The 15,171-nt window shown below is 39.5% G+C and overlaps 1 protein-coding gene across 2 annotated transcripts in view; it reads right to left on the bottom strand.

Moving 5' to 3' along the window:
• Positions 1-219: 219 nt before the first annotated feature.
• Slc35f4 (solute carrier family 35 member F4) overlaps positions 220-15,171 on the bottom strand; it is a 253,271-nt gene continuing 238,319 nt past the window's right edge. For both annotated transcript variants that reach the window (XM_058584636.1, XM_058584638.1), the window contains exons 5-8: positions 9,246-9,371; positions 6,622-6,814; positions 2,863-2,952; positions 220-619 (exon numbers count right to left, since the gene is read on the bottom strand). In XM_058584636.1, coding sequence (XP_058440619.1) covers positions 378-619; positions 2,863-2,952; positions 6,622-6,814; positions 9,246-9,371 — 651 coding nt within the window. In that variant the 3' untranslated portion in view covers positions 220-377. The remainder of the gene's footprint in view (positions 620-2,862; positions 2,953-6,621; positions 6,815-9,245; positions 9,372-15,171) is intronic.

Genomic DNA, 15,171 nt, shown 5'->3' with positions numbered 1-15,171 from the left:
TTTCATACGTTTTTCCATTAGACAACACTCTCTGGATTGAAATGAAAAGGTCTCTATGCCGGTTGAGAAAAGGATAATACATCTATGATTTAACTGAATCTCATATTTTCAGGAAATTTTGTGAATTGCAAGGGAAATTCCCCTCCAAGCGGAACAAAGAGAACAAGGACAAATATATTTTAATAAAAAATTTTATTATGATTATTTACATCAGTTCCTCGATAAGCATATAAATGTAAACTTTTATCGTTGGCATTATTTTACATATGATTTATCCAAATTCAGAGTTAATACTGTCATTTGAGCGTACAAGTAGAGAGAAAATTTGATTATATTCACAGAATATACATACGACGTGCATTCAAATTGTGTCCCCCTTAAGCCAGTGGTATAGACACTGTCCCATTGGCCCTGCTTCTGCTCCTCAGGTGCACGCTGGAATCGGCCATGTCCTCCACGTGCTCCTCGCTCTTCTTCTCCTTCAGGCTGTTGATGAACCTCAGGGTGATCTCATCCCACTCCTCAGGCAACAGCATCAGCAGGAACCCTAGGCAGATAATGATGGTAGCAGCCAGGCGGACGACATTAAATATCACCTCCTGCTTCAGGAGGTCCACAGCTAGGAAAGAAAAGTCACATCAGTCACAGCCCATGACTGTTTCTAAGTTTCTCTGAAAACAAGTAACCTAAGTCAGTGTCACTTCTCCATATTTTCAAAAGTCATACTTACTACTCAAGGCTTAGCTCAAATTCCATGAAACTGGACCTAAGGACCTCTATGGTTTTCTCTCTCTCCTTTTGTACTTTGGATTTTACTGAGGGGTGCTTAACCACTGAGCCAAATCCCAGCCCTTTTTATTTTTTTACTTTGAGACAGAGTCTTGCTAAGTTGCTCAGGGTCTTGCTATTTCTGAAGCTGTCCTTGAACCTGTGATCCTCCTGCCTCAGCCTCACAAGTCCCAGGGATTTTGGATATGTGCCACTGCACCCAGCCTGGCTTTTCTCTTCGACTTGTCCTTCGCAGCCCTACCCCCTTTTCCAGTTTCAATGGATCATTGGACATTTTTTGAATGAGCCAAACTTGTTCATGCCTATGTCTTTGTACGTGCTGTCCTTTTTCAAAGTTTAATTGAGGTGAGATTCATATAATATAAAACTAATTGTTTGAAAGTGAATTTAGTGACATTTAGCCCATTTACAATATTGTGCAATTACCCTCTATCTAAACATCTCTATCACTTCAAAATTAAACTCTGTTCTCAACCTTTTATCCCCACTCTTTTTCCCCTGACAACTACACATCTGCTTCTTTTTCAGTGGATAAATGGAATCACAGAATGTGTGACTTTTACACTGTTTTCTTCCATTTCACATAAGGTTTTTAAGGTTGACTTACGTTGTGGCTGTAGCATGTGTCAATACTTCATCATTTTCTGTGGCTGAATAATATCACATTATATACACTACAATTTGTTTATCCACTCATCTGCTGATGAACATTTGGGTATATCTACTTTTTGGCTATTGTAAATAGTGCTCTTGTAAAAATTTATGTACAAAGTTATTTTCAAATCCCTGTTTCCAATTTTCTTTTAATTTCTTTTCTTTTGGTTATATACCTAGGTGTGGAATTGTCTGACACATGCTGTTCTTTTTGTATAAATTGCCCTTCCCTCCTCATATCCTACTCCATCGAACCACCCGCTCTGGTAGAGCTCTATCTTAAGGTTTCTTGCAGGCAGCTTCTTGTATGCTCCTCCTATGTGCTCTCAGAGCATCCAGAACATGCCTCTATCAAAGTGATTATTTTTCCACCTTGTAATTACTCACTTCCCTTTATCTACCTCTCCACTACATGGTCCTAGGGGCAGGAACTGTGCTTTATTCAGGATCTATCACCATTGTTAGCACAGTTCCTGGCATAGATGAGGTGCTTGGAAATTATTTATTGAATGAATGAATTCATGGTGAATTAATGAACTTCTTTGTCAACTTCACTTCTCTCCAATATCCCTTTCCTCTAAATACCTCATAGCCCTTGGGTCTGTCTTTCATAGTGTGGGCATTTAATAATAAGTTGCATTGTAGAGTTCCAACTTGTTTCAAGTATATTGGTTTTCTTTTATAAACTCAGTTGTAAGCTTCTTAAGAAAACAAAAATGTACTTGTTTTTTGCTGTCTTGTTTATATCCGTGATCGAATAATAAACACTCAGTAAACATATGTTGGTTTTCCTAAAGAAAAGAAAGACAGTACTCAAGACTTGGAATCATAGAATTTTAAAGTAGGAAGGACTGACAGAACTATCACCCAGACAACCCATTTTCATTACTAGAGTTACTGGCAGGCTTCACCAGAAAGATTTTTCTAGATAAATAGCTCCTCCTCTTGCCCCTGTGAGTCAAGTTGCTTTTCCTGGAGGGCCACCTGCTCTGCTCCCAAGAGAATCTTCCGCAGCTCCCTAAGGATAGTTTGATGGGAGCCCAAAACCCTGTACATTTTCTGTACTTTCATTAGTGACGTTGACTTCAGAGTCCTAAGCTGGGTTGCCTTTTGTTTCCATAGGACTTCCTCTAAAAATACCACGAAATTAGGTTGTCAGGGAGATTGCATGAAACCCAAATGATACATTTGGTATTTAATTCTAAAAGCACAACCAAGTAAAAGCAGTGTTTTTGTAGCTGCAAATTTTAAATCTGCTGCATAGTTATTCTGTTGTCTGCCACCTTCATGATATTTAAAAACATCTTCTGAGGCAAGGGACATAATTCATCATTGCTAGAAGAAACAAGTCAGAGCATAAAGACGAACAGGAGTCTTATTGGGTCATCAGAACCTGCACATGCCAAACCATGCCAGTACCTGCATTTCCAGGAACGCTGAGCACGGTCCCAATGGAGATGAGGATAGGGTATGTCAGCACTACACCGACATTCACCAGAATGTTGAAAGCTGTAAAACAAAGGAGGATCTACAGAATGAAGGAGAACCGGCATGCAAGCTCTTTTCTTCTTCCTGTGAAACAATCAATGTCTTTGCTAAAGGTGCCTTCTTAAGTGCCTGCACCGTGGGTCAATTAATCCTCTAATTTTGGAGATGGATGCATGCATATGTCCCCCCAAATTAGTCATATTCTTTTGTCCTCCTCCATCTCCCTGTTTGCCTGAGCTCTTGCCAACTGGTTGGCAACAGGTATATGGAGCAAATGCAAAGAGGTAAAATTTACCACACTGCTTATTAGCATGGCAAAGGTAGGCTGGGGCCAGCCAGAGGTGGAAAGTAAGTGACAGGTTGAAGTTTGGCCATTTATCTCTTTGTCACTTTGCTATGTTGGGCTATGTTCTCAGAAGAGTAAAAAGCTCTAATGTCATTATCTAAAGGAAAATCTACCCAATGACAGCCTATCCTGTTTTTTTTTCTCCCTCTCTGAGGTAAACTTCACATGGACAAAGGTGGGTTTAAAGTACTTCACCAAATTCCCTGGACTGCTTCCATGTCTTGATTTGTGCACAGGTAACCAGCAGGCAGATCTATAGCACTAACTGAGGGTGTAGCTTCATGCTCTTTAGTTAATCTTTTGGCACTCTTTAATTAAATAGAACATAATTTAAAATTATCTATCCCCTTCCAACATTACTAAAAATAATATTTTCAAAAAGGAAAAAAATAACTGGATTCGATGGCACATGCCTGTAATCCCGGCAACGTGGGAGGCTGAGGTAGGAGGATCGCAAGTTCAAACCCAGCCTCAGCAACTTAGGGAGGCCCTAGGCAACTCAGTGAGACCCTGTCTCTTATAAAAGACAAAAAGGGCTGGGAATGTGATTCAGAGCTTAAGTGCCCTTGGATTTAATCTGGTTTAAAAAAAAAAACAGGGAAAAAATGATAAATCACTGAGCATTATTTTAACAAAGTTCAATTGAATGTCTGTTTTAGGGAATAGAGTGATGAGTAGTACTAACAGGCATAAAAAGTCCTTGAATCAGAGAAGATCTTTATGCACATGACTGAAGCATGTTCCTTGTACCTCTGTAGACTCAAAGAAGGGTTCTAGAACCCTTCCAGTTAGAAAGGTATGTATTCTCTACTGGCATTTATAATTCCTGCTTTAATGAAGCCCACTAACTTAGTTGCCTGGAGTCACTTATGCTTGGTAGACAACGGGTTTGACCTTCCCAAGACTTGTTCATACGACACTCCTAGCAGTCAGGGAAAAGGGACCTTCTAAGTTAGTGACTGCTCCTCCTTTGTGATAAGATTGGAATGAGTTCTAGTCCCTTGAGGGGCTCAGAGAGTCAAACATAGCAAATTTTAACACATTAGGAATTATCAAATGCAAGAAGGCTCTGCTGACCTCCTCAGCTGTTATTTTGCTGGCTGAACTGGATATTTTAGCCTATTGAATGAAAGCAGTGGTATTTCTGTAATACTGAGCCCTTTTCACTCAACAAAAGCCAGGCATCTTCACTGAAATGTGTTATCTGTTTTTCCTTAGTTCTTTAGATAGAATACTTACATTCTTTTTTGACAATCCAAAAAAAAAAAAAAAAAAAGAATACCTAATTCAATGTGTTATTTGTGGCCTGGGGTCCAGCCCATATTTAGGTGCAATTCAGACATGCCAGGTGACTGGAGGAGGCAGGCCCACCTGCATTTGGGCTGTCACTGAAAGACCGGTCACAGCCATGGTTGCAGGAGATGTGGGGGCAGTTCAGATCACAGACTGGTGTTCATCTCTCAGTTCCATTTCTCAGATCAGCCACAGATAGATCATATCTGATTCCCATGGAGAATATATGGGTGGAAATGAAAACTTAAGATCAGGAGCTCTGAGGAGTGTAAAACCCTGGGGTATATAACAGTTAGGAGAGAGACTATCTCTTCAATTTGTAAGAGCACGGTTTTGGCACAGTGAACTCTGCAGAGCACTGGGGTGAGCCTGGTGGAGCAACTGCAGTGCCAGCTGGCACTGTGTTCTGTAGGGTGTAGAGAAAACATTGCTTGGAGCATTCCAAGGTCCAGCTAGCATGGGTGGCACCCAGCCTGAGCAGGTTTGCTTAGGAACATGTATTACCCTGCCAAGGAATATACTGGCGAGGCCTAATTTGCTGCAAAGAAACCATGTGTGTGCAGTGAGGGGCTAAGACTCAACAAAATTTTGGTTCTGATTGTTCTCATGTAGGTTGTTTTTGGCCAGGAAATATTCTAGGTGGTTTTTATGAGGATATTTTGGTCATAAGGAAACATTGCTATTGATTTCTACTCAACTCAGCAGAGGTAATGAGAGATGATAACCATACATTTTTGGCCTTGAAAAGAAGAACTCAAGGGACCAGCAATTAATACTTGATTCCTCTCTTGTTTCCCGTCTAAGACTTCTTTCTCCTGGGTTGGAGTGGAAAAAGATGACCTAATCATAGAATCAGGACATTTTTTTCTCTCTGGAATTGCAGTATGGCTACTATTTCAAATCACATCACCTTGGTAAAGAAGGTCAGCTGAGGGTTGGCAGAGGTCCTGCAGGTTGAGTGTGGCGGGTAACTGTGGAGCAGGCAAAGAGGCTGACCTTGGGCAGTATGTGGAAAGGGGAGCAGAATGCAAATGATTTGATTTTGAGTAAACAGGCATGGGGACATTGAGTTGTTGCTGTTTTTCGACTGCTTGGTGAGAGAAGAGCAGGCTCATTATTTTTTCAGGTTCCTCTTGCATGAAGTGACAGCAGTAGCACAGATTAAAAGTGGGAGCCCAGAGCTCAGCTGAGGCAGACAGCCCCAGAGTTCCAGGGCGCAGGGAGGGAAGACATTAAAAAGACTCCATGTGGCTTTTTCTTGGCCCTTGACGAGGCACATTCTGCTTTGCTTGGACTACCAAGCTCAGCTCATGCCGCCTTCTTCTCTTTCCTGGTGAGGGCTTCCTATTGCAAACTCTTTCTCCAGGCTCAGCAGAGTGAGCTGTTTAATACAGCTGTTTAATACACCTCCCTGATTAAATATTAAGTGGATTTAAAATCCAATCCTTGGGCTGGAGATGTGGCTCAGTGGTAGATCGCTTGCCTCGAAGGTGCGAGAACCTGGGTTCGATCCTCAGCACCACATAAAAATAAATAAGTGAAATAAAGGTATTGTGTCCAACTACAACTAAAAAATAAATATATATAAAAAATCCAAACCTCAATATGGCTTTCCAGAACCTGCATGAGCTGCTTCCCTCTTGAATGCCACTCCTTCTCTCTCTCCTGAGCCTGGTGCTCTGGCCATTTTGAACCACTTTACGTTCCTTCAATTTGTCATCTATTCTTTGACCTCCCCCAACACACTGTGGCAGACATAGAACATGTAAATCACACAGTATGTCACAAGATTGGATGGATGAGGTTGCTTGAAGGTCAGTGGTGAAGACAGTGGCCTGGGCAGGCACACCCATGGCAGGCACACCAGTTGGATGGCTGATCTAATCAAACCAAAACCTTCAAAGAAGTTCCTAAAATTCCATGACATTAACCAATGCAAGTTTGGCCAATAGAGCACAGAGGTATCTAAGGGAATAATCCTGCTGTGATAATCTATCTAAGGAAAGGTCGAGTGACGTAGGAAAGAGAAGCCCAAACCTGAGGACACTTACCTAGCCATAGTCCAGCCATTCCGCAGAGACAGCCCCATGGCAAAGCTGCAAACGAGGACCAGTGCTCCACCTTGGTGAAATACAAGATGACCGGGGTGAAGGAGATGAAGATCAAATTGAAGAAACCCATGGTGGAGACAAAGTGTGCGGCTTCCCCAAAGTTGGCGCTTCCAAGGAACATCTTAAACAAAACCTGAATGGGAAAGAAACTCTTCAGCCACACAGTTGGGAACACTTTGCTGGAGTAGAGATGGGGATTCTATCCACCTACACAGTGGACTAACCAGCTCACAGCTTATCTTCCATGTCTTCCTTTCCTGTCATCTCCATGGCACTAAATGGGACGTTGAGACAAGATATTAAAGTGCCTTATATCCTTTATAGAAGACAAAAATAGCCACTGAATAAATTCCTTATGGTGTAGGAAATCGCTGGGGTACTGTACACTATGTGAAGCACAACCCTCTGGATGGGCAGAGGGTACATGATAAATAAGAGTACCCTAAGTCCAGAAAAATTTTCAATGACTGAGATGCCATCGATTCTTCCTTTCAAACATGGGGCTCCTTTTATTCTTATTTTGACAAATACTGAAAGCTAAATTGGACAGAAAGCCTATAATTTTATGTGGTTGAGAGAAATAATGATGCCTTGGCTTTATAAGCACTTTTCTTTCTGAGCTTAAAATGTCTTCACAAACATTATGTTATTCTGTGGATTAAAAAAAAAAACTTTCCCCCCCTATGGATTGTAAGATGGCAAGGAGAAGCGAATCTGTCTCAGAACAGTCTGGGGGAAGAAGCCAGGCCTGGCGTCTTATTTCTTAGCTCCCTAACCCCTCTCTCCCTTTACTAATTTTATCAAAATAATATAGATTGAAGCAGATTATTTCTGCCTGAAATTATTATCCACATAGGATTTTGTGCATTTTTTTAGCAACTATTCCCAATCCCAGAATGAAAATATTCTGTAATGTGGTCAGGAGAATTCTCTCCGTAAGAGAACTATCCTGATTACACAGCAATTTCAAGTACTGCTTTTTTATTTCAACTGAATTTATTTATTTATTTTTCTATTGAAAGACTTAAGAGAACCTGGCATGTGCCAGTTCTTGGCCACATTCGACGTTTTGGTGGAGTTTCTGTCCGGAAGCAAGTTAGATACTAATAGCGAATGAGTGAACACTTGTCAAACTTGTCACACAGAATCAGTGGGCCAAGAAATGTCAGTATGGAAATAGACCTCATGCCCTCTGAGCTGCAGTGGTGGTGAATAGTCAAAACAGACCTCCAGGAGGAATGCAAAGGGTATTTTGTGTCTTCCAAAGAGGCTTGTCTTAATGAAACACTGAGAGAGGTAAAATTGGAATTGTCCTGTAGATACATCCAGAAAGCTGGCTCTTAAAAGTAAAGCTCTTATTTACAGGGAAATGGATGGCATTAGAGCAGATTATGCTAAGTGAAGCTAGCCAATCCCTAAAAAACAAATGCCAAATGTATTCTTTGATATAAGGAGAGTAACTAAGATCAGAGTAGGGACAAAGAGCAGGAGAAGAAGATTAACATTTAACAGGGATGAGAGGTGGGAGGGAAAGGGAGAGAGAAGGGAAATTGCATGGTAATGGAAGGAGACCCTCAGGGTTATACAGTGGAGGGGGTAGAGAGAGAGGAGGGGAGGGGAGGGGAGAGGTGGGGAGGGGGGAGGGTGGAGGATGGGAAAGGCAGCGGAGCACAACAGACACTAGTATGGCAGTATGTAAATCAATGGATGTGTAACTGATGTGATTCTGCAATCTGTGTATGGGGTGAAGGTGGGAGTTCATAACCCACTTGAATCAAAGTGTGGAATATGATATGTCAAGAAATTTGTAATGTTTTGAACAACCCACAATAAAAAATTAAAAATTAAAAAAAAAAAAAAAGTAAAGCTCTTTTGGAACAAGCTTTGAGATCTTCTCCCTGAGTCCTCACTTCTGAAGGTGGCTACAATGACCCTCGCTCGAGTAGAATTTTCATGGATGGCTGGGAACTCAGTAGAAAAAGATTGGGGAGATCAGACTCAGACCCTGGCTCAGAGAGAAAAAGAATGTCTCTATTTTGCTAATGATGTGGGCTTCTGAGGCCTGGAATCAACAGGTAGACAGCATCTCTCAAGGGACAGCTTCTTTATTATTTATAATACCTTGTTGGAGTTAAAATAATGACCATATAGTTAACTGAAAGAAGCACAAGGGGAGATCAAGCTTTTCCTACATACCAGCTACAACGATTTGATAATTGAGGGGCTGGAGTGTAGAGCACAGGCTGAGGGATTGACTGGTCTAGAGTTTCAATCTGTTGCTTCCTGGCTATGTGACCCTGGGAAAGTTACTTAATCTTATAAAGCTTCAACTTCCTTATCTGAAAAGTGGGAAATATGTATCTATGTTTCATAAAGTTGTGTTGACAAAGTTGAAATTCTCTGGCAGGTGCCAACCACATAGCAAGCACTCAATATATGATATCATTATTATTTAAATGCATCTATTTTTTTTCTAACCAAAGTTTTCACTTTATTTCCTTTCTTTTTTGCTTAAATCTAGGCTATGAGTGACAGCTGATTACAAAATAAGGTGCACAACATACCTTATATAATGCAGACGTTGAGGCTGAGCCGACTGCAAATGCCACACCAATGATGGAATCAGCATGGAAATTATCTGCATATGCCATCATGACAATGCCAGTAATTGCCATTATTGCGGCAACTATCTGTCAAATAGAATGGAAAGAAACAAAAAATTATGTCTCTGTATAATCAAGTAACACAAGGCTTCACAAAGGTTGCTAAATATTTCCTTATATTTAATTACCTTGTCTATATTACTGCTTACATATAAGAAGGGTCAGTATTAAAAGTAAATCGGTATGCTCATGGGACATTCAGGACTAGAATATAAAAGCGATTCACATTCTAATTAAGAAATGGTAATTTTAGTTTAATTTTTTAATGCAACTTCCTTGAAATTAACATCCATTCTGATGAAATGGATTCAACAGGAAGTCACTTCTAAGTATTTTCATCTATATTGTATTTTTTTTTCTTCAAACAATTCAGCATACATTTTAATCAGCTTCTTGAATCAATTCACATTTCTAAAGATCTGAACATAACTAAGACTTGATTAAGGAGACGTCATTTTGATACAGCTAAGGGGCAAAACGTAGACCAAGGGCAAAAAAGAAACTGAATAACCTCTTTTAGGGGTTTATACAGGAGTAAATTGAATGTGCTCTGTCACTTGGGATGTCAAATGGAGGCCACTTTTTCCTTTTGTCTACATTTAAATGAATTCAATTTTTTAGATACACCACAGAAAGATAATTTAACTTAATTATGCTGAAGCACTCATTAACTACATAAAGTGAAATATTTCATAATTGGACTGAGGTCATAATGGTGTACTGTGAAATGATAAGGTCCCTGATGCATTTGAAACAGGAGTCCACTCCCTTGGTACAACGCTGGTTCACATCTGTTTTTTTAATTGTCCTCAATTGGTTCTACTGGAAAACATTTCAGCCTTACAGCAAAGAGTAAAATAACCCTGGAATAGGGAACAATATGTCACTTCCTCACTGACTTTAAAATCAAGTTGAAAATTTGTGAGCAAATTGGAGATTAACATGTTAAGCTTCAGTTCTGAGTATTCCAAATAAATAGAGTCCTCTGCAGACAGCTTTTGCACATATGTGATTTTTCAAGCCCTTTTAACATTATTAGGGAGTTATTTATAATAACAAAATTTAGATCATTGACATGGGACTAGACTTGAGGCTAATCAGGATGTGTGTGCTCTTGATGGCCTATACTTCAGGTGCTGCGAGAGCAATGCTCTTCTTAATGACCAGCAAGGGCCAGTGCACGGGTGGTTACAGAGTAGCTCCATACTGAAGTTCCCTTTATGAAAAACAGCAGATGACTTGAGTATAGATTCCAACGTGTCAGCGGTGAAAAACCATCTTCACAACACATTATCCATGAGGCTGCTTGATGGGAGGTGTTTCTCTTGCTGAGTAAATATCACATTCTCTGAAACTGCCACATGTGTGTTCTCCTTAGATTCTACCTCCAACTACAAGGAATAGAATTTAATATGTGCACCATGGAGGTGTCAAGGAAATTTTCCAACTAAGAAGTAATAGACTCATAAATAAACGTGGTGAAGGGGTTATCTACACCTGGGAATTCTGTGGGGGTTATCATTTCCCTCAATTTGGGGTTTTATAGTTCAGCCATGGATTTGCAACCATTTTGGGGGCAATCTGATTTCATGAAAAAACAACAACAACAACAAAAAAAAAGGCACAGCAGACTGGCATTTTCTGATTTTTGTGTTTGAATAATGTTCATTGGCTACAGTACTCATGTACATAAATAGATTTCCTTCATAAGACTAAACTGGAAAGATAATGAATTTGAATTGATATTTATTTTGTTTTGGCTAACCCTTGATTGTATTTTCTTGGTCAAATAATCATGTGGTTACTACAAGACATGGCTAATGAACATGGTATTAATCCCAATGAACTTTAACATGATATGCTATTTCATATTAAAATTATTCTATAATAAATAATATTTATGTTTAAGCTATTGTGTATAATATGTAATTCTGGATTTAAGGAATCATGAAAACAAACAACACATTTAAAAACAAAACAAAAAAAGAACCAGGACTGGGGCTATAGCTCAGTGGCAGAGTCCTTGCTTAGCACATATGAGGCCCTGGGTTTGATTCTTAGCACCAAATAAAAATAAATAAATAAAGTAAAGGCCTTCTGTCCAACTACAACTACATTTTTTTTAAAAAAGAAATAGCAAAAACAAAAACCCTGCATAGAAAATGACAAACATGTAATGCAATTATCCCCGGGATATGCACAGAGGTGAGAAGTCTTCCTTTTATGAATAAGCCATTAGCAAAAATATATTTGCATGAAGTATCTAAGTTTTCTCAAGATAGGAATTGGATATGGCTAAAGAGTAAATAATCTTAGAGCAATTCAAAATTATAGGCATAGTGAGCCTTTTAAAGATCTCCATCAGTCTTTAGGTTCAAGTGCTTGTGAAAATATTCTCCGGGACCACTTAAAATTGACATATCAATTACACCAGTGTCTCTCTCAATTGCTCTCATGGAGAGAAGTATTTTTCACTTCAGGGGGCTAGACAACATTGTTAGTTAAATTCTGAAAGCATGAAAATCTGAATATTTGAAATGATAGAAAAACCTTTTCTCCGTGGTACAGGCAATAATTTATGGGTTACATATTAGATGAGGGGAAAGATAAATCATCTCCCACATTTAAAAAAATTTTTACAACTATCTGCTAGGACAAAATTTCTATGGCATGTTTTAAGAAAGCCTCGATATATTTCCTATCTACACAGCTCGAACTAAAGGAACAGACCTCAATTAATCTTGAAAATGTAGAAAAAGTTGAGGGGAAGATCTATTTGGAGCAACTGGTTATATGCTCCAGAATGGCTCTGCTAGGCACTTTATTTTTTATTTTTATTATTTTTTGTTGCTTTACTTTTTTTTTTTTTTAACAATTCTGTATTTCAATATGAATTTCTTTTTTCTTTTAGTTTTTAGATTTTTATTTGTTATTTTTAAAATCCACAGTAGAGTGGATTTTAATATATACATACATGGAGTAAAACCTATTCTTATTAGGATCCCATTCTTGTAGTTGTATATGATGTGGAGTTTCACTGTGTGTATTCATATATAAGCATAGGAAAGTTATGACTATTCATTTGACTATCTTTTCTATTCCCATCCCCCAACCCTTCCCTTCATTCCCCTTTGTCTAATCCAATGAACTTCCCTCTCCCTGGCACTGTTTCTTTTACGCTGGAGAGTAAATACTTTTTAAATGTCCAGAGAACAAATGACCTAAGCAGATCTGAATCACCTGCATTTTCAGAATCCATCATCATCAAAGAAGGAATAATAGCCAGTTCTCTCTCTCAACAGAAACACATGAAATGACTCTTTTTGTGCTTAACACACCAGAAATGCATCTTCAGGAAGCCAGTATCTTAAATTCTATGTCAACAGTGCTGGTATGTGCTCATGCATAAGGTGTCCAAAATAGAGATGCTTCTGAGACTTCTTGGTACTCATGAGGATCCCCTCCTGCTGGAAATGTGCCATCTAGTGATGCCATTCATTTGGCTTCTGAAAAGTGGTGACTCTCCTCATAATCTAGTCCAGTTCCAACCTCTTAACCAACCAGGAGTGTCTAAATAATAAAACCCACCACTACTACGATCTTAATTGACTTTAAATAAGAATGTTTATAACTGTAGTGACACCAAGCTGCTAATGTTTCCAGGTTTAACATCCTGAACCTCCCTGTTTTTTGTCCTTTAGGTGTTCCCACCTCGGGAGTATACCCCCCAAATGGGATTTATTTAGCCCATTTTCCCAGTATGACTGGTGAGTAACAACCTTGTGAAACATCTACCTTCTTCTGCATCTCAGCCTCTCAGAGAGTTTTCTGGGTCAACTTTTAAGGACAGAGGTGGACTTGAGGTCATTTAAGCCTGTTCTGAAAGACCAAAGAGATATTTGGTGATATCACTGCCCTAAATACTTACCTGAGACCCCACATAAAAGCTAGGTTTCCTTTACCTTTCATAAAAAAAGAAAAGTTTGTAAAGAAAAAGGCTAGAGAAGCACCTGGCTTCAGAATGCTTTTCCTTTCTTGTGTCTTCTTTTTTTTCCATTGAGGACCTCAAAAGCCCCAAGGGTCTTATTCTTCTCTGTATCTCCTTGAAGGTGACTAACCTCATTCCCTTCACTGTGTTTCCCATTCACAGATGGTTTCCAGAATTATTATTTTCCTAGCAATACCAGATCTTTTAGGGCCCAAGGGATTGAAATGAACCTTTAATTCAATGTTATTTCCACAGTATTTCTTTGAGGAACTTACAGGTCTAAGTGAGCAATTGAACCAAAACATGTTTCCTTACTTTGTTTTGAGGTTAATCTGATTTTTGAAGCTGGATGAGCACAGAGGAGCTTCACTAGTTCACACTGCAACCCTGGAATCCCAAAGCCAAATGCAATTCCCAAAATGCAGGTCTCACACTATATTGCTGGCAGTGGCTATACTGAAGTTCAAGGCTCCAGGTAAACAGTTGTAACTAAGATACACACTAACAGCTTGGTCAATGAGAGCCGCACCTATGAGTGGATTTAGATAGATCCATTTTCAAAGAACAGCATCCTTAAACTTTTGCACATATCATATTTAAGGTTCTGTGAAGAACTATCTCCTTTACTCAGATCCAATTAAACCAAACAAGAGCTGAAGTGCAAGAAATTGAACTGGGCTGGGCAATCTATTGATTGATTAAAGCAGTCAGATGCTGTGCATGTGAAGGGGAAGAGAGGGAGTCCCTCACACATTGGTGAATTCAATGGGTGCTGGGCCTCTGAACGCCTTTTTCCCTCACATGTCTTCTCATAAGAATAAAATCCATTTTAAAATGATCTCAAAGGACATTTGAATAGCAAAGAGGGAAAGAAATCCCATTAGGAGAGACTGCAGGATACATGTGGAGGTGGGCACCTGATTGTACCTTGTGATGGAGTTAGGGATTCATCTTGGGCATACAATCTGAGAGCAGTCACAGCCCAGCTTTCTACTCTCTTGGTTCTACTCCCAGGTGGTTGTCCTTTCAAGAGAGGGATGAGAAGCTCTGCCCTGGGAAACATGAAGGTCCTTGATGGAGAAGTCTTCACTGCACATGAATGAGCAGTTACCCAAGTACCTGGAATCTTATTTTAGAATGTAATATCAGCACCAGTCAGTAGCTACTCAACTCTATTGTCCTGTTATAGCACTCTGCAGGGGGATGGGGGGGTGGGAGGAGGGAGGATCTCAATTCAAAGTGCAGCTCATACATTGCTGTAGGACTGCAAATTGGTGCAACCACTTTAGAAAGCAGTAGGGGATTCCTCAAAAAACTAGGTATGGAACTATCATTTGACCCAGTTATAATACTCCTAAGTATATATCCAAGGGAGTTAAAATCAGCATACTACAGTAACACAGCTACATCCATGTTTACAGCAGCTCAATTCACAATAGCTAAACTATGGAACCAAACTAGGTACACTTCAACAGATGAATGGAGGAAAGAATATGTGGTATATATACACAATGGAATATTACTTAGCTATAAAAATGAATGACTTTATGACCTTTGCCAGTAAATGGATGGATCTGAAGACTATCAAGCTAATTGAAATAAGCCAATCCCCTAAAACCAAAGACCAAATGTTCTCTCTGATGTATGGATGCTAACACTCAACAAGGTGATGGGGAAGGGGATAGAAGTTCAGTGGATTAGACAAAGGAGAATGAAGGGAAGAGAGAGGCCATAAGAATAGGAAAGACAGTGGAATGAAACTAACATGACTTTCCTATGAATATATATAAATACACCACTGTGAATTTCAACATCTCGTGTACATCCACAAGACTGGGA

This window comes from Marmota monax, unplaced genomic scaffold (genome assembly GCF_021218885.2).
Source record: "Marmota monax isolate L192 unplaced genomic scaffold, Marmota_monax_Labrador192_F-V1.1 WCK01_AAM20220418_F8-fsc00001, whole genome shotgun sequence".
Taxonomy (NCBI): domain Eukaryota; kingdom Metazoa; phylum Chordata; class Mammalia; order Rodentia; family Sciuridae; genus Marmota; species Marmota monax.
This window is presented reverse-complemented; position numbering and strand designations above follow the sequence as displayed.